Source organism: Brachyistius frenatus, unplaced genomic scaffold (assembly GCF_029030835.1).
Source record: "Brachyistius frenatus isolate BFR_SWC_R1_liver_20210118 unplaced genomic scaffold, ASM2903083v1 Contig_122, whole genome shotgun sequence".
Classification (NCBI taxonomy): Eukaryota; Metazoa; Chordata; class Actinopteri; family Embiotocidae; genus Brachyistius; species Brachyistius frenatus.
In genome coordinates, this window is record NW_027210721.1 from 729,351 (window position 1) to 753,838 (window position 24,488).

Below are 24,488 nucleotides of genomic sequence, written 5' to 3' on the forward strand. Positions count from 1 at the left end.
ACGAAAAATAAACCAAAAAAACACCTCCTCCACCCACTGCGCATGCGCACGTAAAATCTGACGCTGAGATTTGTTTACGTATTTTAAAACATATGTATATATCTCTATATAATATATATAGAGATATATACTGTACTGTATATACTGTATATACTGTGCATTTTATATTTTATATTTATATTTTATATTTATTACTGCTATTTTACTGCTATTTTATTGCTTTTCTATTGTTCTATTATTATCTTATTGCTTCCTGTATGCTGCTGTAGCGAAAAAAAATCCCCCTCGGGGATTAATAAAGTAACTACCTAACCTAACCTAACCTAACCTAACCCTTGAGAAACAAAACATATAGAACGTTAAATCATTTTTGTTTTTTAAACGTTTTAAGAAAGTCTATACTTATCACCCGAAGGTTGTCACCATATAAATAAATATTACGTTTGTTTTTTTATGTCAGCAGTGTCTTCTCTATCTTAATGCAACTTTCATTTCTTTATAAATCCATGAACTTTTATTCTCTGTTCGCACATTATCTCCTGTGGGAAACCAGCCCCATCCCTCATGTGATGATTTTTACTGTAACAAAACGTCTCCCCCTTGTGGTTAAAATGTAATGAGACATTACAGTAAAGAAAAGGGTCTTTTTTCATCTCTACATAAGGAATCTTACAATGAGATTAATTGCAAAATGCTGCCACCCAGGGACCCCTGAAGAGGGACTAGAAAAGATTGTAAGACATAAACCCTGTTAATGCAGCAGTGAATCTCTGCACCAGACAAGGTAAAGGTTCAGTAAAGAAAATAATACATTTAACATGTCATGAGAATTTATTCCTTATCTTTAATCAGCAACTAGTAAAATGTTTGTCACAATGGTGAGCTTGACCTGTCACTTTCAGCACACTGTATTTTACATCATAGATTCCAGCCAAGATGTAAAGAAGGTGTTTTTAATGGTGGACCTGAACAGGAAGTTCAACGTGTCAAATCCTCAGTACGTCTAAATCATATCATGATGGATTCACAATAGTAAAAAAACCTAAAACTAAAACAACAAACTATTACCAACAAAGAAGTCATATTTTTAAAAGGACGGGACATTTCCTGTAGAAACTAAACGGAGCAGCCTGAATTTAATTGTTATTCACTGTAAGTACAGTTGAAACCAGAAGTTTACATACACTGTGCAAAAAGACACATAACACTTTTTTCTCACTGTCTGAAGTTAAATCAGACTAAACCTCTCCTGTTTCAGGTCCGTTAGGATTACCAAAATTATTTAACTTTTGCTAAATGTCACAATAATGAGAAAGAGAATTTCTTAGAGAATTTCATATTACTTTCTTTGAGGTCAAAAGTTTACATACACCAAAAGTACTATGTCTTTAAACAACGTGGGCAAGCACAGATGATGATGTCATGGCTTTTGAAGCTCCTGATAGGTTAACTGACAACATGCGAGTTAAGTGAAGGCACACCTGGGGATGTATTTTAAGGCCACACCTCAAACACTCTGCTTCCTTGTTTGAAATAATGGGAAAGTCAAAAGAAATCAGCCAAGAAATCAGGGAGAGAATCGTGGAGCTCCACAAGTCTGGTTCATCCTTGGGTGCAATTTCCAGATGCTTGAAGGTGCCACGTTCATCTGTGCAAACAATTATACGCAAGTATAAACATGGGAATGTCCAGCCATCACACCGCTCAGGAAGGAGACGGGCTCTGTGTCCCAGAGATGAACGTGTTTTGGTCCGACATGTGTAAATCAACCCCAGAACAAAAGCTAAAGACCTTGTGAAGATGATGGCTGAAGCTGGTAAGAAAGTGTCATTATCCACAGTAAAACGAGTGCTGCACCGACATGGGCTGAAAGGCTACTCAGCAAGAAGGAAGCCATTACTCCTAAAGAAACATAAAAAAGCCAGATTACAGTTTGCAAAAAGACACCAAGACAAAGACCTTAACTTCTGGAGACATGTCCTGTGGTCTGATGAAACTAAAGTGGAGCTGTTTGGCGATAATGACCACCGTTACATTTGGAGGAAAAAGGGGGAAGCTCGTAGACCTGAAAACACCATCCCAACTGTGAAGCATGGAGGTGGCAGCATCATGTTGTGGGGCTGTTATGCTGCAGCAGGAACTGGAGCTCTTCATAAAATAGACGGCATCATGAAGAAAGAACATCACCTGGAAATATTAAGGCAACATCTCAGGACATCAGCCAGGAAGCTCAAACTTGGGCACAAATGGGTCTTCCAAATGGACAATGACCCTAAGCATACTGCCAAAATAGTTTAAAAAGTGGCTTGAGGACAACAAAGTCAATGTCTTGGAGTGGCCATCACAAAGCCCTGACCTGAATCCCATCGAAAATTTGTGGTCAGATCTGAAAAGGCGTGTGCGAGCGAGGCGGCCAACAAACCTGACTCAGTTCCACCAGTTCTGTCCGGAGGAATGGGCCAGAATTCCAGCAGAGTACTGTAGGAAGCTTGTGGAAGGATACCCAAAACGTTTGACCCAAGTCATGCAGTTCAAAGGCAATGCTACTAAATACTAAGGAACTGGATGTAAACTTTTGACCTTGAAGAAAGTAATGAAAAATTCTCTAAAATATTCTCTTTCTCATTATTGTGACATTTAGCAAAAGTTAAATAATTTTGGTAATCCTAACGGACCTGAAACAGGAGAGGTTTAGTCTGATTTAACTTCAGACAGTGAGAAAAAAAGTGTTATGTGTCTTTTTGCACAGTGTATGTAAACTTCTGGTTTCAACTGTACTTCTGGTGTCACTCAACAAAGAGCTCAGGTATACAGTATGCAGCACGGGTCACTGTTGCTTTCAGGTGTTTGACCCCGAAGGGCAAAGGGACTTTTGACCATTGTGGTGCTACAGTTTGTACGTTGTGCTGTAAGTTATGTACTGATTCAGCTCTGGAAAATGGACATTTATGCACTGTGGAAACATATTGTTACACAACACACAGATACCACTTTGCAACAGCAGCCAGGTCACCCCTGGGTTAGACATCTCAAAGACTTTAAATAATAAACTTAGCGCCTATATTTCCTACATATTGAAACTTTATTCAAATGTCACATGAAATCACCGATTGGAAATAATTTTGCTCGCTGCCTGTCGATGTGCTTGCTCGAAGCTCTTGGTCTATAATCTGCATGCTGGGTAAGGATCCTATTAACGTAGAAAGTTCCACAGCGTTATTCCATTATTGTTATCTACTTCCGACTGTTAACAGCAGAAGCTGGGTGATGATGTGACATGTATTTTTTCCATTTGTACTGTTGCCGTGGCCTCGATAAGGGCGTAAGCATGCCAGTGTCACAAAAGGGAAGTGGGAGGGTTCAGAGGGCACCAAGCAACCTGATGGCAGGATTGTCATTAGACCATGTTGGCACCGGAGACCAGGAATCTGACATCACCTTCTCACAAATGCTGCCACTTGGAGTGGCGTCTCATCCTGAGTGATGGTCTACAAGACTCCAGGCTCTGACACCTCTTTATCACTGTGGCATTGAAGCGGGCAGCGAGAGGCCCGCTAGGCATGTGACACGAGAGGGATGGGGATTAAGGTTGTTAGATGGGGAGTGCTGTGATTACCTGACATTGAAACAGGGTGTACAAGAGATCAAAAATTGCTCAATGAATATGTTTCTTTTCAGATATTTTATTTTTTACAACCATAGTAACATTCATATTGGTGTGAGAACCAAAAGCAGGATATGAATGGTTGGTATAAAGACAGATTTCACAGCACTTGACAGTAATGTTAGGTGAGAGAAATTTAATTTTTCAGACAAGATGCCCTGAAAAGCTCAGAGACACCGTGAAAATCGTCTTCTGGTCAAAAGCCACTGAAAATAAATGTTCTGCATGTTTGGCAAACAAATCGGAGAAAAAAAAAATGTCACAACGGCTCCAAGATGCCACAGGGCACAGAAATGAATTATAGCATTTACAAATATTCAGCATGTACAACTCCCTATAAAGCAGTTTGGCGAGACTGTTACTCTAACAAATAAGGCGTTTCATATTTAAAAAAAGCAAACAGTGTATCAGTAGTGCATATCATTTTGATATTTACCATAAAATATAGATTTTTCTTGAAATAATACATAAGCTAGTGCCTTTTATCATATTCTGTTCCAGCACCTGCAGTGAAAGAAACTTCACTTTTGTCAGAATCTCTACATTGAAACTCTGTACTGTACTTAAACAGATCTCACAAACATATTTCCAAATTATTCACAAGGCTGTTAGTGTAAGTGATGTCAGAGCAGAAGTATTTAAGCTTTTGACCACTCATGACAAGTATGCCACTTCATCCGAAAAGGTCTGAGCAGATATTTGTACCACAAGATGGCCTGTTACTGCCACTCACAAATAAGTATGTTGAATACAAACTCTAAAATACAAAAAAATGGCAATTAATTATGATAAAATCAAGACAGACTGTTTATATTCTACATTATTACAATTATTACAATAATTATTGATTTGCCTTTATACAATTGCAAATTTACATCATGTGTCCATTGCTAATTTACAACTAAGTCCAGCATGTGTTTTTACACACCACTGAATGAGATCCGGACTATCTACAGCCACACTCTGCCACCACCATTCCCTCGTACTTGTGGTTGAAAGTGATCACTCCGTTATCATGATAAAGGAGGGAGATTGGCTCCAACTTAGTGGGCACACAGCAGGCACGCGATGCTCTCTCAGGACTCTTGTGGCTCAGAAGTGTCTGCACGATGGCATGTTTGGTAGGCGAGACCTCAGACGTCATAGGTGAGTTGCATATGCCACTGCACTCGTACGCTTCATAGCCCAGAGGCTGGATGATCCACGTATCCCAGCCAATGTCTTTAAAATCCACAAAGAGAGGTGTCCTCTTGCATGACTCGCTCTTAACATTGCGACGGATTCGAGGAGGTGTGTCATAGATAAGGTTGGACTGCAGTTGCATGAGAGACTGTGTGTGTAGCTCGTCCTGGTTAGCGTGGTCAGTGTTGTGATTAACAGGCCCCCAGAAAGGTTGCTGGCTCCTGCCCATGTTTTCAGGAAGGTCATTCTCATGTTTAATCATCTGGTTAAGCTCTTGTTTGTCCTGTTTGTGGTCTCTGCTCTGATCATCTGAGAATACAATCATCACTGCATTGTGTTTCCCCTCCAAGCTCCTGTCAATATCAATCTCAACCGAGCTGTCGCCCTCCTCTGTGGCCTCCTGCGTGGCCCCTTCCTCCTCTGACCCCAGACTTGCAATATGAACCTCCAGTCTGTGAGTTACACACCCTGACTTCCGCCACAGTGTCACCACATGAGTCAGGTCAAATGACACCCAGCTATTATCTTTGGCATGGATATGCTTTGTCACCAGTTCCTCCAAATCCCTCATCTCCACCACCTCCTCTTGATCCCTCCCTCTCCCTTCTTTCCTCACCTCTTTTGTCCAAACAACACCCTCATGTATTTTGTAGATTGTCACCTTGCAGTCGAAACCAGCATACGGTCTTTGGGCCCTCCGGACCAGAGTGAAAAGGCGAAGCTCGGCTATTGTTATGTGCTCATGATGGGGTATGGAGATATTGAACAGCAGGGGATGTGTCCTTACACCCCTGGCTCTTATACTGTAGGGGGAGGAATCTGAAATCGAAATATCAAAGAGTGTCTCAGTGGAGTTTCTGAGGTCATAACTCAAGTTAATTTACTTTTATATATAAAAATGTATTGTTTTAACAATATTAGACAATATGAATGAGGAAAATATTTACAGTACATCACTTTGACTTCCATAAATCAGAGTGGCTCGATTATTTGAATGATTAAATAGTTTCTTTGGGAAAATCAAACAATCCATTTTCTGCAATGTATAAATTGTCAAATTTTTATAGTGTTAAACAAAAAAGTTTGTACCTTCATTCTTGAAACTGCGCACAATGTTGGCTGACGGCACAGCAGTGCGGTCACGGGCAAATCGGTTGTACAGCTCCAGCATGTACTCTGGTGGCTCTCTGTGGGCAGCGAGGGGCCTGGTCTGCAGCCTGAGCTTTGTGAGGTTCAGTGTGGACAGAAAGTGGCTCAGAAAGTCCTGTGCATCAAGCAGCGGGTTATCACCCACATCCCTACCAACTGCAGCCCTGTGGTGGCTCTCAGTAGACCTGATGGGACTGCTCAAGCTCAAACCAGTCAACACCACAAGTAGGACATTCAGAGAGTGGACAAACCCAAGGCTGGAGAAAAGTGAAGCGGTCATGGTTGAGTAGAGGAAAGATTTAAAATCCAAAGAGCAAGCATCAGATGAGACGATATAGATCCTTTGGAGAAGATACCTGCAGATGGTTCAATCTTTCTCGGGAGGACTCTCCGTCGTTAAAGGACAACAGGGTGCTATTGGGGGCAAAGAGAAGACCGCTGTGCCCTTGTTGATCCTGTGGTTTGGTTCTGAGGGCAGGGCTGTGCTGTCCAATGTGCTTTGCTGACATGTTTGGAGATGTCACCAAGGCCCTGCTCTGCCCTCCTCCCTCTCTCTACACCAGGAACATATGACTATCCATAAGGTCCACTGATATTGTCTAATTAGTGTACTTTTCTTGAGATTAAACACTGACAAAACTTGCCCCTCACACTGGTTTTAAATTAAGACTCGGTTTATGAACTGCTGCGCCATACTGATATCAAAAGATGTCGTCCTGATAAACTACTTGACAAGCAGCAGAAAATACAGAGATAAAAAACGATTACACTTTCTCAAAATGTAGGTTAAGTCAAAGTCAATTACCAATTAATAGCATTATTAATTTATGCATTGCAATCTCCACAGGAGGCCACTGTAGACTCAGTAACTACTTCTGCCTCTTGCTCTTGACTTAAACATTTTCATTAGATGGTAAAGAAGCTGATTTGATCTTAGTTGTAAATGTTTTCAGTTTGTACCTCCCTGGTTTTGTGTGAATAGTTTTGGATATTGGCCGTGGCTGTGAACATTGTACATCAGACAAAATAAAAAAAAAAAAACATGTTCAGGTTGACCATGACAGAAAACTTCAAAAGAGGAATATCCACAAATAATGATCTCCAAGGTCAGCTCAGCTGAACTGAATTGTTTTTAATCTATTAATTTCAGCCTGTCCAGAACACATAAGAGTGGAGATGTTTAATCTGTTTAATCTAACAGGTGCTGATCAATTAGACGAGGACTTAGACCCGAGTCTGTAAAACAAACAGAGGATATGACTAAAAATGAGAAATTATGCACATCATTTATTTCCATTTTCATTCAACATTGCAATGCAAAAAGGACCACTGCAAAGCAGAGTTGTATTGAATGTAGGATCGCTTACTGGTATTAGCTAATACACATATATAACTTTTAATTAATAACATGGGTATTACAATAAACATTACAATATAAATGCCCTCATTTAGAATATTAACAATCCTTTGTTACACATTTACAATCCCATTTTGCCTATCATGAAACAAATGGAATAGGGACGTACATAGAGATTTCCTAATCACCCCACAGTCTACTCTGATTCATCAAGAATAAACTAAACTCCAAATATTTTGGATGATCAGGCTGATGATCGACCTAATCCTAAATGTCTCAAACACTTAATAAAAAATATTTTAAAACTGATTTTAGATCAGAATCTCTCTTTAGCCCAGAAACCATGGAGGTGGACAATAACAAATCCACATGGCATGTTAGGCCTTACCGCTGGTCAGACTAGAAGTAAACTATAGATATGCTATAGATACAATTCTAATTGTACATGTCATTCTTTGGGGTCATGATTTACCACAGTTTGCATATTCGGGCTGTTTCATATGTCATACGTAATCCGTCGTGAGTTTCAGACATACAGAATATCATCCTAAATGATAAATCCATTAAATGTATTGCCAAATACCTTCCATAATAAATACATGTAAATGTTTGGCACATAATTTCCTGTAAACAAAGGAAATCATATTTAACTGCGTGTGTTTCTCTGTACAACAACGACGTCTCAAATCCGTGTATCACCAATGGAAAGTGTCTCTACAGGATTTTACCCGCCTGATTGGCTGTGTGGTTATGTTTACACCCAAGAGTCCAGTGGCGGAGGTTTGTTATCCATGAGACCCACTGCAGGCCTGCCAGCTCTGATGAAGTGTTTTCTTTCACTTATCGCCTAGTTCAAGAAATATGCAAACAGCCAGTGTTGGTCAATTTTCACCAGAAACACAAGTCACAAGAAAGAAATCCTTTAAACCGAAATCCTGTGACAAACCTCTTATGTGTTAATCCTACATAGTAGAGACGGTACTACTGGTACCAGGAGGTAATGACGTCAGTTATAATATACAGTTATATTCGCAAAACAAATTCTAAGTCCTGCCACCAGTTCTTTAAGATATTCAGAAATTACAGAAACCATCAGTACATTCAAAAGGTAGATTACCTGGAGAGTGTCTCTTTCCACAACAGGTGCCTTCCCGTCTCCAACTCTATCATTTGGCTCTAAACTGGAATAAACATCTGCAAAGAAAAATCACTCGTTTTAGCAGTGGACAATACGGCAGGGTTGTGAGCAATGGAGATACAAGAAGGAAGTAACAGAAGAGATTCATTTCACTGAGCGAGGCAGGAGTTGAAACTAGGCCCTTCTGATTAGTAATCAGACACACCATCTATTGCACCACTAGCCCTGTACAACATTGATTCAGATTACAAGGCTGTCATCACAACATTGCACCTGGAATTGGCAAACTATTTATGAGAACGTGGACTCGAACCGGGGAAGGCTTGCTGCTGTGTTCACGTCACAGATCATGGTGAATAGATATTGGCATTTTGTGTTGTTCCTTTCATGATAACTGTCCTGAGTTGTATGTTTGTGTGTGAAGAAGCAACAGTAGAGATGTAGCACAATGTTAAGTTAAAGTTTCATGAGTTATAAGACACATTCTCCACTGCACCACTAGCTCTGTACAACGCTGGTCCGAGTACAAGGTTGTCATGACATTATTGTACTGTACAGTTGTACTTGTAATTATTCAAGTAGATTAGAGAATCTGATCAAACAAGTGGTTGAGTTTGAAACTAAGGGGCCTCATGCAGGATAATCTTGCCTAGTTTCAGTCCATGTGAAATGAAGCAGGCGCTCCGGCACGCCGAGCAGCAACATCAGTAAAATCCCTGTTTTGGTGTGAAGCTGGAAGAGGGACCTCCCTCTTGTCGTGGGAAAGTGGGTGTGCGTTTTGAAATAATGTTCAAATTAAATGTGACTGGTGATGCGTGAGCCTGCCCTGCCTCTGGGAGAGACTGTTCAGGCTAATAAGCCAAGTCTGTGCACTGATAACCTTGGCAGCACATCATTGGTTTAAGGCTATTTTTCAGAAGAATACGGTCTGGGACTTCAAATTCACATTTCTTTGTCCCTGACATGACAAGAACCTCAGTATGTTCAAAAATGTCTTTTTCTTCCCTGAACTAGAGGACACTTTACTCATTTAGATGATGGTTTAATAAGATTTTACTGAACGAACGCATGCTGGAATATCTGACCTTGGTTTTTGTCCATGAGAGGTAAGGTGATGTCATCACTGCCTTGCTTTCCACTCTTGGATTTTTTAGTCGCTCCGATTGTGGTGGGCTTTGAAAAACGAACATTATGTTACTGGACGACAAGTAGATTTCTGTCCTGATGTTCTAGCTTCATAAAACGAGAAGACATTGGTTTTAATTGGAACGACAGAAAGACAACTTTTGCTTTTTCTCATGTTTTTGTTGCAACAGGAGACAATAAGCTTAAAGTTATTGATCCGTATTTCTCCTTGAATGAAGGGTATCCTGAGTCCTGATGCTCACTGGCCTACAGCTGACTTTAATCATCATCTTCAAATCAAACCACAAAATCGCTGCCCGCTCTTTTCCTTTTTACTGAAAAAGCACAGATTTCATATGTGAAGGTGTGTTTATTTTTTTCCTTATCCATGTTTGATAACTATGTTGAAAAGTAACTGACCCTGTCTATGATTTACAAGTTTGAAATTGCCATGAAATCGAAGTAAATACCTTAAAGTGGCTCTTGTTCCAACCGGCCTTGTTCAGGGTGTTTCTCAGGTCCTTGTAGGCCCATATTGTCTGAAGCACATGGGAAGCCGCCTTGGTCTCCCGTCCTGATTGGCTGACAACAAATCATTGGACATTGTGGTAAACAGCAGAGGATCGCTCTGAGACACTACTGTCCCAATGAGTAGCAATCACATCTGAATGCTCTGGGAAATGATGCATGACGCTCATGATATCATGACATAATGCACTGCGGCTGTTTCAGTAGTATAAGATGATATTAAGTAACTGCAACACCATCATTATTTGATCTATTTTGTATTTTATTGTTTAGATTCATTTGAGAGCAGTACATTTTTCTAAATTATTGTAAATGTTCTTTAAAAGACATTTGTGTACCTTGACTTATTGATGGCCACCAGTTTCTGCACAGCATGACCCTGTATGAGCGCTCGAGTGTTCTCGGGGTTATCGGTGATGATCTCATGGATTGTGTTCAGAACAGAAACCACCGTATCGCCCTCCAGATTCTTGGCTGGGTGCTGCTGCCCACATGGCAGATTAGCGACGAGGTCCCTGAGAGCGTAGCTCCCTGTGATGACAGACAGAGTTAGTGTGAGTGTGCCGGTGTCCATCCATGTTTATGGAAGTGAAAGTTACAAGCCTGTACCTATCAAGTCTTTATTCCTTCTGTCCATTGCCAGGTTGCGAAGAGCAATAGCCACGGCTCGCACCACTTTGTCCACATCGGAGCGCAGCAGCTCCACCAGAATTGGCAGCCCTTTCTCTTTTCTCACTGTCGCCCGAATGAAGCTGGACCACTATGAGGGGAAACAGCAAATATATGACATCTGGGGAGATTGTGTTTTTCTTCTTCCTTCCTTCTTATCTAAATGATCAATTCTTCACCTTTACAAACCTATTACCACAAAACTGATTATTAACAATAAAAACATTGTAAATAAATCACAAATTACACCACATGTAAGGGCCCAGTTATACACGCTCATCGGCTCTCTTGTGACACAACTTGATTTCAAAATGAAAATATTTTACAAGTCCCTTAATCTGGAAAGAGCCTTGATCTTAAGTGAAAGTGACATTCATGGCACAGTACATCTTTGCAATGCACATTATTTGGAAGACCCATGGACCCACTTGGGGGGACAAAGCAGCAAAAGTTATTTTTGATCAAGTAAGCTGATGACAAGGTCAATCTAGAGAGTCCGTTTGGATTAAGCTGATTAATGATACCGCCTCAAAACCAAAAGCAACAGGCCAAGATAAAGACTTTGGGCATGCGAAGGTTGTCTTTTTTAACCCTGCAGTTTGCAGAGTGATTTCGGTGGTAAATCGACCCCCAAATTGAATTCAATTATGTTGTTTCTTTATGTTACAGCTCCATTTTAAGACTTTCCTTAAGCTGAGCAGCAGACAGAGATACTGATGATGTCGACAGGAAACACATCCTGGAGCAGCTACATTCAAATAGAACCTACTTTATGTGCAATGTCTGAGCACATGTCACCTGATAACTGCACTTAGTTTCATGCAAATTCCACAATCACAACCCCTGTCGTCGTGAGGATAAGAAATAAGTTGGAACCACTCCATCTACTCACAGCCCAGTGTCCCGCAGCGAGGTTCTGCAGCGCTCCTGCGGCTGCCTCCAGGGTGTTGTGGTTGTGACTGCAGGTGAGGAGAGAGAGGTAAAGCCTCACCACCTCCGGCTGGTACAGCAGCTCCAACCCTTGAACAGACATTCAGAGAAATGTGACCATCTAAAAACTGAATAGACGAAGTCATTATTATTAGCTTTCAGCCACCAAACCGGTTTGTATAACTATCATTGTGTGTTCTATGATTTATTCTATCCAGGCCAGTTGGTTAATAGGTTGAAAGCTAAATGTATAGATTGATGTAATGAAACTGCATGGAAGAGAATTACAACTCCAGCAGATTCCTGCAGAGATCTTGTGTACTGAGCCAGTGGAGGCTGCTGGATGGCTGACAAATAAAGCAGACCCTGAACCGTAACATGCTTGTCATTCTGATTTGCATTCACTGGCTGCAGCGTGGGAGGTGAAGCTTAGCTCTGATCTCTGTTCTAATGGCAGCCACATCCTGATACACTGTACAGTATTCAGGGCCTTTAGTACTACTGCGAGATATATATTGTTTCAAAATGTTCTATATACAGACTGCATTCGTGGCTAAAAACAACCATGAGGCAACACAAAAGGTAAAAATAGTTTAGCAGTACCTTTAAAGACATGAAGTCATGCAGTGTTTTGAGCAAATGTCATTGCCCATCTAATATTGCTGGAGGAAATGTTCTTCCTGTAGATGCTGCCAGGTACATTTTTTTAATCATTTTTTTCAGTTGATGGGCTGTTTTTGTTTTAGTAATGAAACTCTCCACAAGTGGTGCAGGTGCTGATGTGTGGCTTTGCATGTAAATCAGACCATGTCAAGGTCATGCTTATACAGCAAATGACACAGAAAGCAGGTCCTGATGCTTGATAGTAGTGCTGTATGATGATGATAATACATGATGAAGGGGCTCTTCATGGTGTTTACCTTTCATCTTTTAGCTATAGGCTACTTATTTGCAAATGTCACTGTTGGTCATACTGCAGTCAGCGTATGTGGTAAATTGAAAATGCAATGTGAAGCTCATATTGTATACCTTTCATTAGTTCTGTACGTTTTGGTAAATCCAATGTACTGTACTTCCTGTCCATAAATCCATTTTTCCAACCTGTACATCACAGACACACACGTGCACACAAACACAAACACCAGTGTTCATTTCACAGTACACAACATGTCAGCAAATTCATCTCAAATCACAATATTAGTGCTGTGAAAATATTCAGGAGTAACGAGCAGACCGACCTTGATTGAACCACTCCTCTGATGGAGGCCGTTTAAAGCGAAGAGAAGAAAGAACAATGTCAAGGATTAGATTGTGCTGCAAAAGGACACAGCAGCCGAAAAGCCGGAGCTCCTCCATGTGGCGACACACCGAGCAACCCGCAGTTATCAGACGCATTTGTCAATTTTAGCATGATGTCAATTTATCACCATTAACTCTAACCCCAATGTTTCTCCTTTAAGCTGTTAACTCCAGCACAAATTGCCGCAGTCTATTAATAACTGTACATCAGCCATAATTCATTTTGTCACTTATGTTCAATATAAGCTGCACATTCAGTTTTCACTGTTTTAAAAACTGTCCTGATTGTTACATCAGTCAGATGGTGCAGAGGGGAAAAAAAAAATCACATCACTGATGTAACAAATAAGCTTCTTTTTTTTTTGTCTGCAATCTGGCATTTCTCCAGGAGAGCAAAATCTATCATCTTCTCCATGTGTGAGGATATGAAACATTCAGGCTCTCTGTAGCATAAAGGGAGGATAAGAAATGCAAACCCTGAACGCTCAAAGCCAGGACACACCAGCAGCAAATGAACAGGTACAAACATTAAGTGTAAACTAAGAAAACATATCTCACTGAAAATAAGCAAAAGAAAAAAAGTATGAAGATCATTATGGGAAGGGAGAAAGAAGGAAGTTTCCATTCATATACTGTAAAAGCCTCAGACAGTTACTCTGTGTTTGTACAATCAAAGACATCAGTGGATCTGTTTTAAAGGTTTGAGCTGCAGTAACTTTTATTTTAAGCTCCTTTCCGACCGGCACCTTTCATAGAGCAAATATTACATTCTTAACTTTGATTGCCAAAAATATAGTATCATATGAATCTCAAGAAACCAAAAATACAATAGTTCCCAAGCAGCAAGAACAAATGAATCAACCTGAGAAATGTGGAGACGGTTACTGTGCAAACATCAGAGATAATGAAATTCTATAAATACCGTAACGTAGCCCACCAACCTTTGGGTCTTTTCCCGATGAAACAGTCGGGCTCGTTCTTCTTCTTCTGATGCCCCACTGATCTCATCAGATGATTAGCATGGGGCTCCTGAAAGCGCTCGGCTCCGGGTATCTCTTTATGAACGTGATAGGACAGGTTGCGGAGGATGCAGACGCAGTTCTCCACCGACTAAATGGAGAATAATGACAGACTTCAATCAGAAATGCTGCACAGAACCTTATATAAGACTGAGTAATTATTCAGCTCCTTTTTCAGAAAAGAAAGTAGTGATTTTTCTAATTAAAACTTTGAAGAAATTTCACAGACTTTGAGGAACCGTGTCCCTACTTCTGTTGTTGAATTGCAAAAATGTCTAAATCAGATAATTTACAGGCTATCAACTTAAACTGGATGCTGAATCAGTAAAGTCTCTATTTTCAATTAGAAATGGAGGCATAATAAATGAATATTTCAGAATAAAAGCTCCTGAAAAGAAAAATCAGCTCACACCCCCAAATACAAGAAAGCATGAATGAATCATTAAACTGCAGTTCTGTTTATTTTTGCCTAAATGTACCACGGTGTTAGGTTTAGTGTCTTCTTAATCAAATTGATGCATTCGCTGACCAAGATTTACTTTGCTTTACTTCAGTATAGAGTAGCTGCTACTCTCAGAGACTGTAAACATCAGTTTAAGTTCAAACACACAGTAAAGTGGAGCATTGTTGGCTTATAAACAGGCTTAAATTACAATCACTGCTCTTTACTTATGTGCACGAGTAATATTTCCTCATTTAGAGCCAGTAAAGATTTCAGACTCTGGTCTCCCGGCATCAGAGAAGAAACGGTGGCACAGAGCAATATGTCCTGATATAAATCTTCTGAGGCTTCTTCTACCCACGAAACATCAGACTCTGAAATGAACAGAGCGACGCAAAGAATAAAAGTCTCTTTTTCAAACAAAGAGTAAGGCAGTAACACTTTAACTAAAGTCCCCTTATTTTGGATTTATGTGCAGTTTAACCAAATTTAATGAATTATTCATAACGAAGCATATTCTAGGTGTAAGCAGATAAAAGTGTTCACAACTCTAACACCTATAAATTGAGTCTGGTGTCAGTGGTAGCTTCGGAAAAAATAAATACGTCTTCCTATGAGAAGTTGTACTTACTGAGAAATACTATAGAGATAATACTAACTCTTCAAATGTCCTCACATCTGCTCACAGACACATTTTAGTGTTAAAAAACGATGATAATATAATGCTTACAACTGTTGACTAGATGGACGTAAATGTAAAATGTTAGCAGGTATGATGCTCTCATCAGGATTCTACACATTATATATATATATATGTAAATACATGAAATGAGGGTGATGACATCAGTGACCTTGTTGTCAGTGTCCTTGTTGATAACAGCTGACTGAAGGGCGTGAAGGAGCGCGTCCACCAACCCTTCACACTCCCTCAGTCTCTGCCGAGCCTCCGCCCCGTCTGAGCTGACGTTCCTGCGGGAACAACTTTGTTAGCAAAGCTGCACAAACTCCATCACAAGTAAACGTTTCATGTCATTGTGTTCCGTGACAGCAGTCAGAGTTACCTCAGACATCCAGAGGTGTTCTTGAAGACCGTGGTCCACTCGGCGCTCTGCAGTTTGGAGGGTTCGGCCAAGTCTCTCCTCCAGCCTGAGTGAGGGATGATGATTTCATCAGTCAGTGTTTGAAGTCCCTGGTTGATGACCATCAGCTTTAGTGGTTCATGTGATGAAAGGTTCCACAAAGTGCCTGCAGGGAGAAAATAGAACTAAGAATAATGTAACTTGAAAGATTGCAGGCTGCCGCTCTCAGACAGAAAGAAATCCAGCTGTACCTGTGACCAACTCTTTGACCTCCATGCTGCTCGACTTCCTCAGCAGTCTGACTAAAGCTTGGATGCCATCGCAGTTCTTGATGGTCATTTTATTATTGTGGTCTTTTCCGTAGGATATGTTGCGCAAAGCCCCGCAGGCTTTGCGATGGACTTCAGCTTTAGGATGGTCCAACAACTCCACCAAGATGGGCACCCCATTCAGCTGGCGGACCTCCTGCTTGATTCGGTCGTTCTCGTAACACAGGTGCTGCAAATAGGCAGCGGCATTGGACTTAACTGGGTCCATTGGGTGGCTGAGCATGGAGATCACCTCGTGCAGGTTGGGGTCTCTCCAGCGCGGGTCTCTTCGGATGCTGTCCAGGCTGACCATGCTGCTGCGTTTGTGGGGTAACTGCAGGGTCTGAGCCCGGCACATGGCCTGGAAGAAAGGATTCAGGTTGCCCTCCAGCTGGGCCATGAACGCGTCATCGTAGCCACTTCTGAAGAAACAGAGACAGTCATGTACACACAATAGATCAAACAATCTTACATGTTGAGTTTTGGTCAGGCAGCGGCTCAGTGACTTCCTGAAGTCTCTTTATGTGACAGCCTGACGTGACAAAAGACTTGAGGTAACTTTTCTTTCTTTCCTTTGCACAAATCCTGGTTATCAGTTTCTCTCTACATCCAGCCTTCATGCTAAACTTTGGCCCCACATGTGACCAACATTTCACTCTGTATGGGGGCCCCACGTGGGCACAAAACCAAACAGTCTCCAGGTATTAACAGATATCAAGAGTGGTCTCAATCTCCTTATCAAATTCTCAACAAGAAAGTCAGTATTTCCCAAAATGACAAAGTATTCCTTTAAAATTTAAAAGGTTGAATGAAACCGGTTCAATTGAATTTCTGCATCGAACAGACCGAACTCAGGGAGTTTAACAGCTTTGTGTAAACAGCTCTGTCATTCTATATGAGCGAAGGAAAAGCTCCTGGCAGGCAATAACAGGTCAAACCTCCTTATTTATCAACTTTGCTGCCGCCTGCCATCCCTGATTGATACCAACTGCTCCTAAACTACTTGTCCATCTGTCTTTCTATTATCCAGGCGAAACGCAAGAACAGGACGGAGGCAGCATCCGGACGTCTGTGCGACTCCAGAGTTTAATATATATTGTTGTCGAAGCAGGTCCTCCTTGTTACAGCCAGGGTTGATTTGTGCAGCATATACACTACACTCATATACTTTTGCCTGTTCCACTCCATTTTGAAAGGAAATGTTCAGAATTAATTTCCACGCATGAAAGAACATGTAAATATGTGAAGATGGTTCTGCAGTTTTTCGGGGTTTTTTCTAGATTAAGCATCTTTGCATTTAGAGCCTTTAAAATGCAAATCCTCCTTCTGGGGGTGAAAAAGCTTCTTCTTTTTTTAAATGCAAATGCTGGAAAAGTATTTATTGGGCCTGTTGTTAATCAGTTACATGATACTCTGAGCCTATTTTGAAATACTGTGTTCTTTTTATCATGTTATTAAAACTAAACTGTCTATCCTCACTAGTAATGCCAAACGTCAACTGGCTTTTCAGTGTCTTCCCAGTATCACTGTTAAAGGTGGTACTGGTGACCTTATCGATATTTCACTGACCCAGACTGATCAATTACCTCCTCAGTCTGTTTTCTGATGCACCTTCAAAAAATACCGGATCCAAGTTTGATCTCAAATAAACAGACTTCATCTCAAACCTGCTGCAGCATACGATATTTGTACAATCATCTTTTCTAAATGGATTTTCTTTGCAGTACAGCGACTGAGTGGGAAAGCAGCACAAAAATATCACTTTCCCTTTTGAAAGTGTCCACATAGGGTTGATCTGTATTTGACCCTACCTCCAGGCACCATGGAAACCACAAGAGTCCTTAAAACCCATTTAACTGGTTGTTTAAATATTTAAAAAAAAAAAAAAATTAAATTTAAAAAAAAATTGCACTATTGTTTAGTTAGTTTTAATTTAATTATTCTATTTTATTTTATTGTATATACTGTGCATTTTTATATTTTATATTTTTTACTGTTATTTTATTTCTTTCCTGTAACTATAAATGCTGCTGTAGCGAAAGAATTTCCCCTTGGGGATTAATAAAGTAACTATCTCTCTATCTATCTATCTTAAACCCTGTCCACCTGGGGCATCGATGAAGTTTGTCCAATGTAGCATCCCCTTACCTGGTTCTTGAGGGCTCCCTGAGGAGCTCCATGGTGGTGATTGGCCTAAACTGGTGGATCCCCCCCAGTGTTGAGTAACCAGCAGCTAAGTGGTCAGTCTTCATGTCCAGAGGGTTGTCTCCCCGTTCAGGGAGGCCGTCCTCCTCTGTCTGGCTGCTGAGGCCTGCGGGGGCATAGCTGTCCCTGAGGAAGGGTAAAGTGTAGTGAGCCCCGGGCTGGAAGTTTTTAGTGGGCCAGTAGCCGTGGAGGGCGATGCGGGACAGACTCCCATATCCCGTACATAAGTCACCCCCGATGCCTCTGTAGGCATCGGGGAGGCTGTACACTCTGCTCTGGCTGTCTGGGTTAAGCGGCTGAGGCTCCCCAGGCTGTGGGGTTGCTGCAGGAGAGCTGCTGGTTGTTGTGGTCGGCGGCACAGATTCAGAGGGTTCGGTGTTTGCCTCGGGGACAGGTGGCTCAGTAGGAGGGTCGTCTTGAACCACCGGAGTCGATGTGAGATCAGCTGTATCTGATGTCTGGAAGGTGTCCCGCTGCGTCTCTGAGGAGTCCTGGGTCTCACTCGGGGCCCGTTCACCCTCTTGTTCCACAGCCTTGGACTCCTACAAGGATTGATGCCCCACAACTGTTATCTCTGCAAACGTCTAATTAGAATCTGTGTTTGTCTTTAAAATGCCTTTTGTCTGAAAGGTCGGTGAGTTTCCTCTCGTCCATTAAATTACACCAAATTGGTGTTTTTTAAGTCAGAGCAGGAAGTATTTAGTCTTTCTTTGCAAGGAAAAAAGCAAACATGTTTCTGTTACCTGTCATGTGTTTCCCATTTAGTTGAAACTGTACAGCCCATCCTATTTCTTACAGTGATGATCAATCATCATTTCTGCACATCCCTGGCTTTGTGGGCCTTCAGTAAATAATGAATTCTTTGTTCCTGCCAAACAATAATGAATTCCTCTTAGCTGAAAATGAGTTTAGATTAGGTTCTGATGAAACAACTTGAAGTCCAGGCACTGTTTAGAAGCAGAGTAAACTGCAGGAAATTTAATTGCCTGGTGTCACAAATTGATTATGATTTTAACTCTTTGCTTGCAGATTGTAAGAAAAACTTGTTTTTTGTCTTTTCTTCAAGCACAAAAATGAATGCGTAAGCATATACTGTGGCATCTCAATGAAACTGAAGCTAATTGGTGTCAATTCTATGGCGTCTTTGCCTCGGAGGGTAATTTGGCTCCCTCTGTCTGTCAGCATAACCAAGAACTTCACAGCATCTTTAAATAACTTAATTCAAATCAGATTAAAGACACTCACTTTTTTATTATCCAATTCCCAGAACACCATTATAATGACAAATTTAGTCATATCTTCAAAAGTTAAAAACAATTTGATCATTATTTATATTAAAAAAAAAAGAAGAGAAAAACACTACAACTTTTTTTTAGTGGCCATTACAGTTTAGAAGTCAGTGGTCTTACCAGTCAATATAAAACTTTATTACAGCAGTAAGTAGTGACAAAGTGTGATCATAAAGTCACAAACCTCAGTGTCCGTCTGATGGGGGGTGTCGGTCTCTGTGGAGCTTTCATTGGTCGAGGTCATCACAGAAGCAATGGAAGTGGGCGTGTCCAGTTCATCATTGGCAGATGGGTTATCCAGCGTTGCCTCTTTGGCCTCCTGGGACAAAGAGAGTGAAGGAGGCCCCTCTGAGCTCTGCTCCTAAACCACACACACAGACCAGTGAGGCTCTGTCGCTGATCAGTGCAGCTTCATTTCTGTGCATTATGGACAAAATATTTACATTATACACAAACATAGAAATGATTAAGGTGCAGACAACACTGTGATGGTGCACCATGTCATCAAGCCTGTCTGCACATGACAAAGGAGGTGCCTTTAGTGTTGTAGGAGCAGAATTAAAAGCTGAGAACTCGACTGAATTCCACTCCATTATCATATAATTTGTATAATTTGAAACATGGACTGTTGAATTCATGCTGAAAAATGGTCATGTATTTGACAACATTTTCTCCGTGTATAAGCTTTCTGGTGAACAGTAATCTGATTCGATGTGGCCGATGAAAACTTAATGGGCTGGTAGAGCAATGATCATGTCTAGACAGCGGGAAGGAAATACAGAGCGATATAATAAAGGATGAGAGGAGCCATAATAAGGGAGTCTCCCTGGTGTCGTATCCTCGTGTGCACAATATCTGCTGGTTCATCTAAATTTTGGTTGGTATGTCGAATAATAAAAACTGATCAGCTCTCGAGTGTGCTTCCATTAGTTTTTGCCACAATACCTCTTTCAGAAAGAATACATGAGTTTCACGTGCAAAATCTCAAAAGTGATCACATACAATTCCTCTTTAAATTGATCATTTATTTGCCTGTTGATTGATCGGTTGATAAAGATATCGACATGCCTCCTCAGCACTTGTTAAAAATTTTGTCATGATTTTTGGGGGCAAATTTCCCTCTTTTGTACTAAAAGTGACAGACAACATGTCACAGGGAGGCTCAAAATCAAACTAAAGAAAAAAATAAGTAACAAAATATATCAAATATGTGACAAGTTCCCTCATCTTCTACAGTGATTGCATCTACAGGGCGGTGGGATAAAGCACAGTTTCGCAAGCATGCATCTGCACCAGCATTTTAGGTGCATTTTAGTGGGTCACCTCCACTGGTGGAAACATCATACATGAAATATTTGGTTATCTTTGTCTGTGTTGGATAAAAGGACCACTGAAAATATTGGCTGTATCAGCAAATTTTTCAAACCCAAGTTTGTTGTTAATCCTCATTTTGTTATGTAAGCATTTATATAAATGGCCCATTGACAAAATGCAGCAACACTGTAATGGGATTGGATGTGAGTCAGCCAGTTATTGTCATTTAAACATAAATTGTTTGGTGAGCTCTGTTTTCCCACCGCTGGCTCTTTTGTCAATAATCCAGCTGCTGCTCTGGTACCACATGTGCATATTTTTGTAATTTACTCTAGTTTATTTCAAGCAGTACTTGAATTTCTTCTCCTTTTCAACAAAATGGGTTTCATTAAGTGGAGTGGATTAATTATTCAGCATCTCGGTCTGAGAAAGAACCGGAGGCAGTTTTTGACTGTAAACACATTTTATGCTGAGTTTCCTACAAACTTTGCATTCATTTTAGTGTGTCTTAAAAATGTCCCTTCACTGCTCTATTGATCTCAATAAATCACTGATTATCTGGCACATATCTTTCAAAACCCTCTGAGTGCAGCAGTAAAATTTCTAGCAGACAAACAGTGACGCAAACAACCAATCAAAACAACTGAATAAGATTGAAAGGTTTCACTGTTGAAAAAGTCCGTGCCGAGCATCACTTATGAGTCAGTTTACTATTTGAGTTGCTAGTCCACCATTGAAATCCATTTGCATTTTGATAAATATGACACAAACACATATAATCTCATCTGAAATCTATCACTCAATTGCAAAGATACAATATGCTAAATGACATGCTGAGATAAAAAACAAACAAGCTGTTAAATCTCCTGAAATTCTCTTCTGTCTGAGGCTGCGGCATTAAACCGAACAAGTGCCGGGTACTAAACTCCACTGCATTAAATCAGGCTGCAGTGAACAGCTGACTGAATGTGGAGGGAGAGAGAAAGAGAGAGGGCTTGATTCGCTTTTCAAACACCTCACCGAACACAAGGGCCCCTCATATCCACATATAAAATGTGTCAGAGGGAAGAGGAGATGAAAGGGTCACTCAGGAGAAGCTGGCAGCGGGGAGATGATCCTGGCTTGAACACCTCTGGGGGAGGTTGATTGGATATTGTTAGGCAGCGCTAAACGAATGCTTGGCCAAAAGACAGACGGGGTACTACTGTCCTCTACAGACAGCTTGATTAAGGATTTGGAGGACGATAATAGGCTGGACAGGGCCCTGTGTATGCTGTCCCCATCTGATTCAAGCTCCAGGGAAGGCCAGGCCACTGTGAGTCAAAGCTCATTTAAATAACTCACTGCACCATCACTAACTAAATGTGCTCGCAGAGCCAAATAGGTCAAGATGATGATTCTGAATCTGACTTCACATTAAAAAAAGAGAAAAGGTATAGCATATAGATGTTAGGTGCAGTGGTGCAGGAGGCAGAATGACATGATTAGCATCTTGTTCCCATCAACTTTCAGTATTGAGGCCAGCTGCAGCCTGAGTATTATTTTGGGAGGCGCAGAGTCTGATCTAATGCTGAGCGAGTTCAGATTTTTTGGTGTCCAGCTCAAGGGCACGACGGGCACAAGCCATGACTCAAACTTGTCATAAATCTGTTTCAGACAGATGATTGGAAAAATGGGCCTTCTCAATTGCAATTACATCAGCGGGACAAAGTCACTCTGTGGTGATCAAACTTGAGTATAAATGAGCTCAAACGGGCAGATTGTCTTTATCAAACTGCAGGATTGAAACAGTAACGCTTCCACGGGATAATAAGACATGACATCAGCCCACTAATGCCAGAAGACATTAGTCAGAACTTTGTCACAACTCATCTGCCCTCCACTATCTGTTGAATCAGTGATGCTCATATTGGTTAAGTGTAAATTCACTGAATATGTCAGTGTACATTGGACACTGAAATTGCACTGAAATGGCAAATGCATTAAAGGACTCTTTCTTGTTTAGGACTTGTTTCCTGCAGAAACCCCATTGTCCATTATGCAATACATCACGTTTCACCTTAATGTAACCCGACTGCTCCATTTAAAAGAAATACTGATTCAAAATGACAAGCCAGAAAAGAGGATGCAAGGATATTCATTCTTAAAGTTTCCATTTGGAGCCACCTTTCACTCCTGGTCGGACTCTGATCCTCAAATAGTTAAATGCTGCATGGTCAAATCTGATGTCTCCCTGATCCATCGTGGCAATGCACTTATACCGGAGTGTGTGCAGCAGTCCTCCCCTGAGGGACAACCTCCCCTCATAATGTAATCAAAAATTATCCCCTTATAAGATTGCTTATGCATTTGTACACATGCACAGCCAATCGCATGCACACGCACACACACACACACACGCGCGCGCGCGCGCACACTTGATGAAGATGTTAGCATCATGTCCCCATGCACACAAGGAGACTGCACCGACCAGCAGTGAAGGAAGTGAAGCGATTGATGCCTCCTTCATTCATCATGACAGAGGCGGAATGCAAAGCTGTGGATTGCTACAGTTCTCTGCAGGAAGAAAAAAAAAGCTGATGGGCAAAAAAAAGAGGGAGGGTACAAAGCATATAGAGCCATTCCACCACACACTTACCTCTTTCACTTCAGCAGGCATTGCCAAGTCTTTTCCGCTTCCCCACAAATGATGAACAAGATGCGTCCCCCAGTGAGACGTCTGTTCCTCTGCTGAGTTTGTGCCTTGTCTTTCTTTCCCTTTGAGCATGTGAGGCAGTTCAAACATGAGCAGCCATCCTTCCTGCCAGCTCGCACCAACACACGTCCTCTCTCCCCCTCGCGCTCTCTCTCTCCCTCTCACTCTCTCTGCCTCTATTGCTCTTTCTCCCACAAACACACACTAGACGCACCATGCACACATTTGCTCAACACAGACGTTCTCTCACATACATCCACACACACACACACACACACACACACACACACACACACACACACACACACACACTGGCTCTGTCATTACTGCACTCCTCTGATCTGTGCTGCAGTTCATGTGTACGTTATGAACAAGGTGCTGAATCAACTGTGATGCTGAGCCTGTGAACGGCTTCGGTAGGTGCAGAGTCCTGCAATCCCTGTGGTCTCCCCATATTTTCTGGCACCACTGGTGCACACGCAAAGTATACACGCGCACACGCGCGCGCGCACACACACACACACACACACACACACACACACACACACACACACACACACACACACACACACACACACACCGTTCCCTGTGGGCTCACAGGCTGATGCAGCTGGAGCACAGAGCAGCCCGCACTAGTTCGGTCCTATGTCACCCATGTGCAGCATAACAAGGAGGGATGTGAAGGTGCATAAACACTGCCTGCAGCAGCGGGCGGACAAACACGCTCCATCCTTCCACCAAAAGATTCTCTCGGCAACGTGAAACAAATCAAACCCTTTTTACTGCCCGTCACCGTCGGCCCACAAACCTGCCTCCTCCTGCACCTGCTCAATTCAACGCCGTTTGATTCAAGTGGAAATAAGACAAACAAAGAAGACGCAGGTAAATGTTCCAACTGTTTTTTAGATGATTTCACTGTGAAATTGTGACTCACTCGTTGTAGATGTCTTTTGTGAAACAAAGCTCCTCTTGAAGAGTAAAATATACAATTAAAGCTCACTGTCCTTCTCACTTTCACAATATAAAAAGAAAGATCTTCCAATTTTCCACCAGACCACTGGAAGAGACAGCAAGTAAAAAATGATATGCTATCATC

General features: G+C 41.4%; 2 protein-coding genes across 5 annotated transcripts; both read right to left on the reverse strand.

Annotated features, from left to right (window-relative positions):
* Positions 1 to 3,721: 3,721 nt before the first annotated feature.
* LOC138629818 (bone morphogenetic protein 10-like) lies at positions 3,722 to 7,174 on the reverse strand. The gene is made up of 2 exons (XM_069713772.1): positions 5,936 to 7,174; positions 3,722 to 5,665 (listed from the first exon to the last, which is right to left on the reverse strand). The coding sequence occupies exons 1-2, from the start codon at positions 6,273 to 6,275 to the stop codon at positions 4,611 to 4,613; spliced, it is 1,395 nt and encodes a 464-aa protein (XP_069569873.1). The 5' UTR covers positions 6,276 to 7,174; the 3' UTR covers positions 3,722 to 4,610.
* An 88-nt stretch (positions 7,175 to 7,262) lies between these two features.
* arvcfa (ARVCF delta catenin family member a) lies at positions 7,263 to 23,595 on the reverse strand. 4 transcript variants are annotated; one of them, XM_069713771.1, is made up of 17 exons: positions 23,336 to 23,423; positions 23,168 to 23,253; positions 19,568 to 19,702; positions 18,038 to 18,636; positions 15,833 to 16,311; positions 15,564 to 15,747; positions 15,354 to 15,471; positions 13,983 to 14,151; positions 12,981 to 12,998; positions 12,772 to 12,843; positions 11,705 to 11,832; positions 10,753 to 10,903; positions 10,482 to 10,674; positions 10,086 to 10,197; positions 9,576 to 9,663; positions 8,470 to 8,546; positions 7,263 to 8,199 (listed from the first exon to the last, which is right to left on the reverse strand). In XM_069713771.1, the coding sequence occupies exons 2-17, from the start codon at positions 23,204 to 23,206 to the stop codon at positions 8,107 to 8,109; spliced, it is 2,655 nt and encodes an 884-aa protein (XP_069569872.1). In that variant the 5' UTR covers positions 23,207 to 23,253; positions 23,336 to 23,423; the 3' UTR covers positions 7,263 to 8,106. The 4 variants fall into 4 exon arrangements, with proteins under 4 accessions (XP_069569872.1, XP_069569870.1, XP_069569869.1 ...); XM_069713769.1 differs by lacking the exon at positions 23,168 to 23,253 and having other exon boundaries at positions 23,336 to 23,595; XM_069713768.1 differs by lacking the exon at positions 23,168 to 23,253 and having other exon boundaries at positions 19,568 to 19,744; positions 23,336 to 23,595.
* Positions 23,596 to 24,488: the final 893 nt, after the last annotated feature.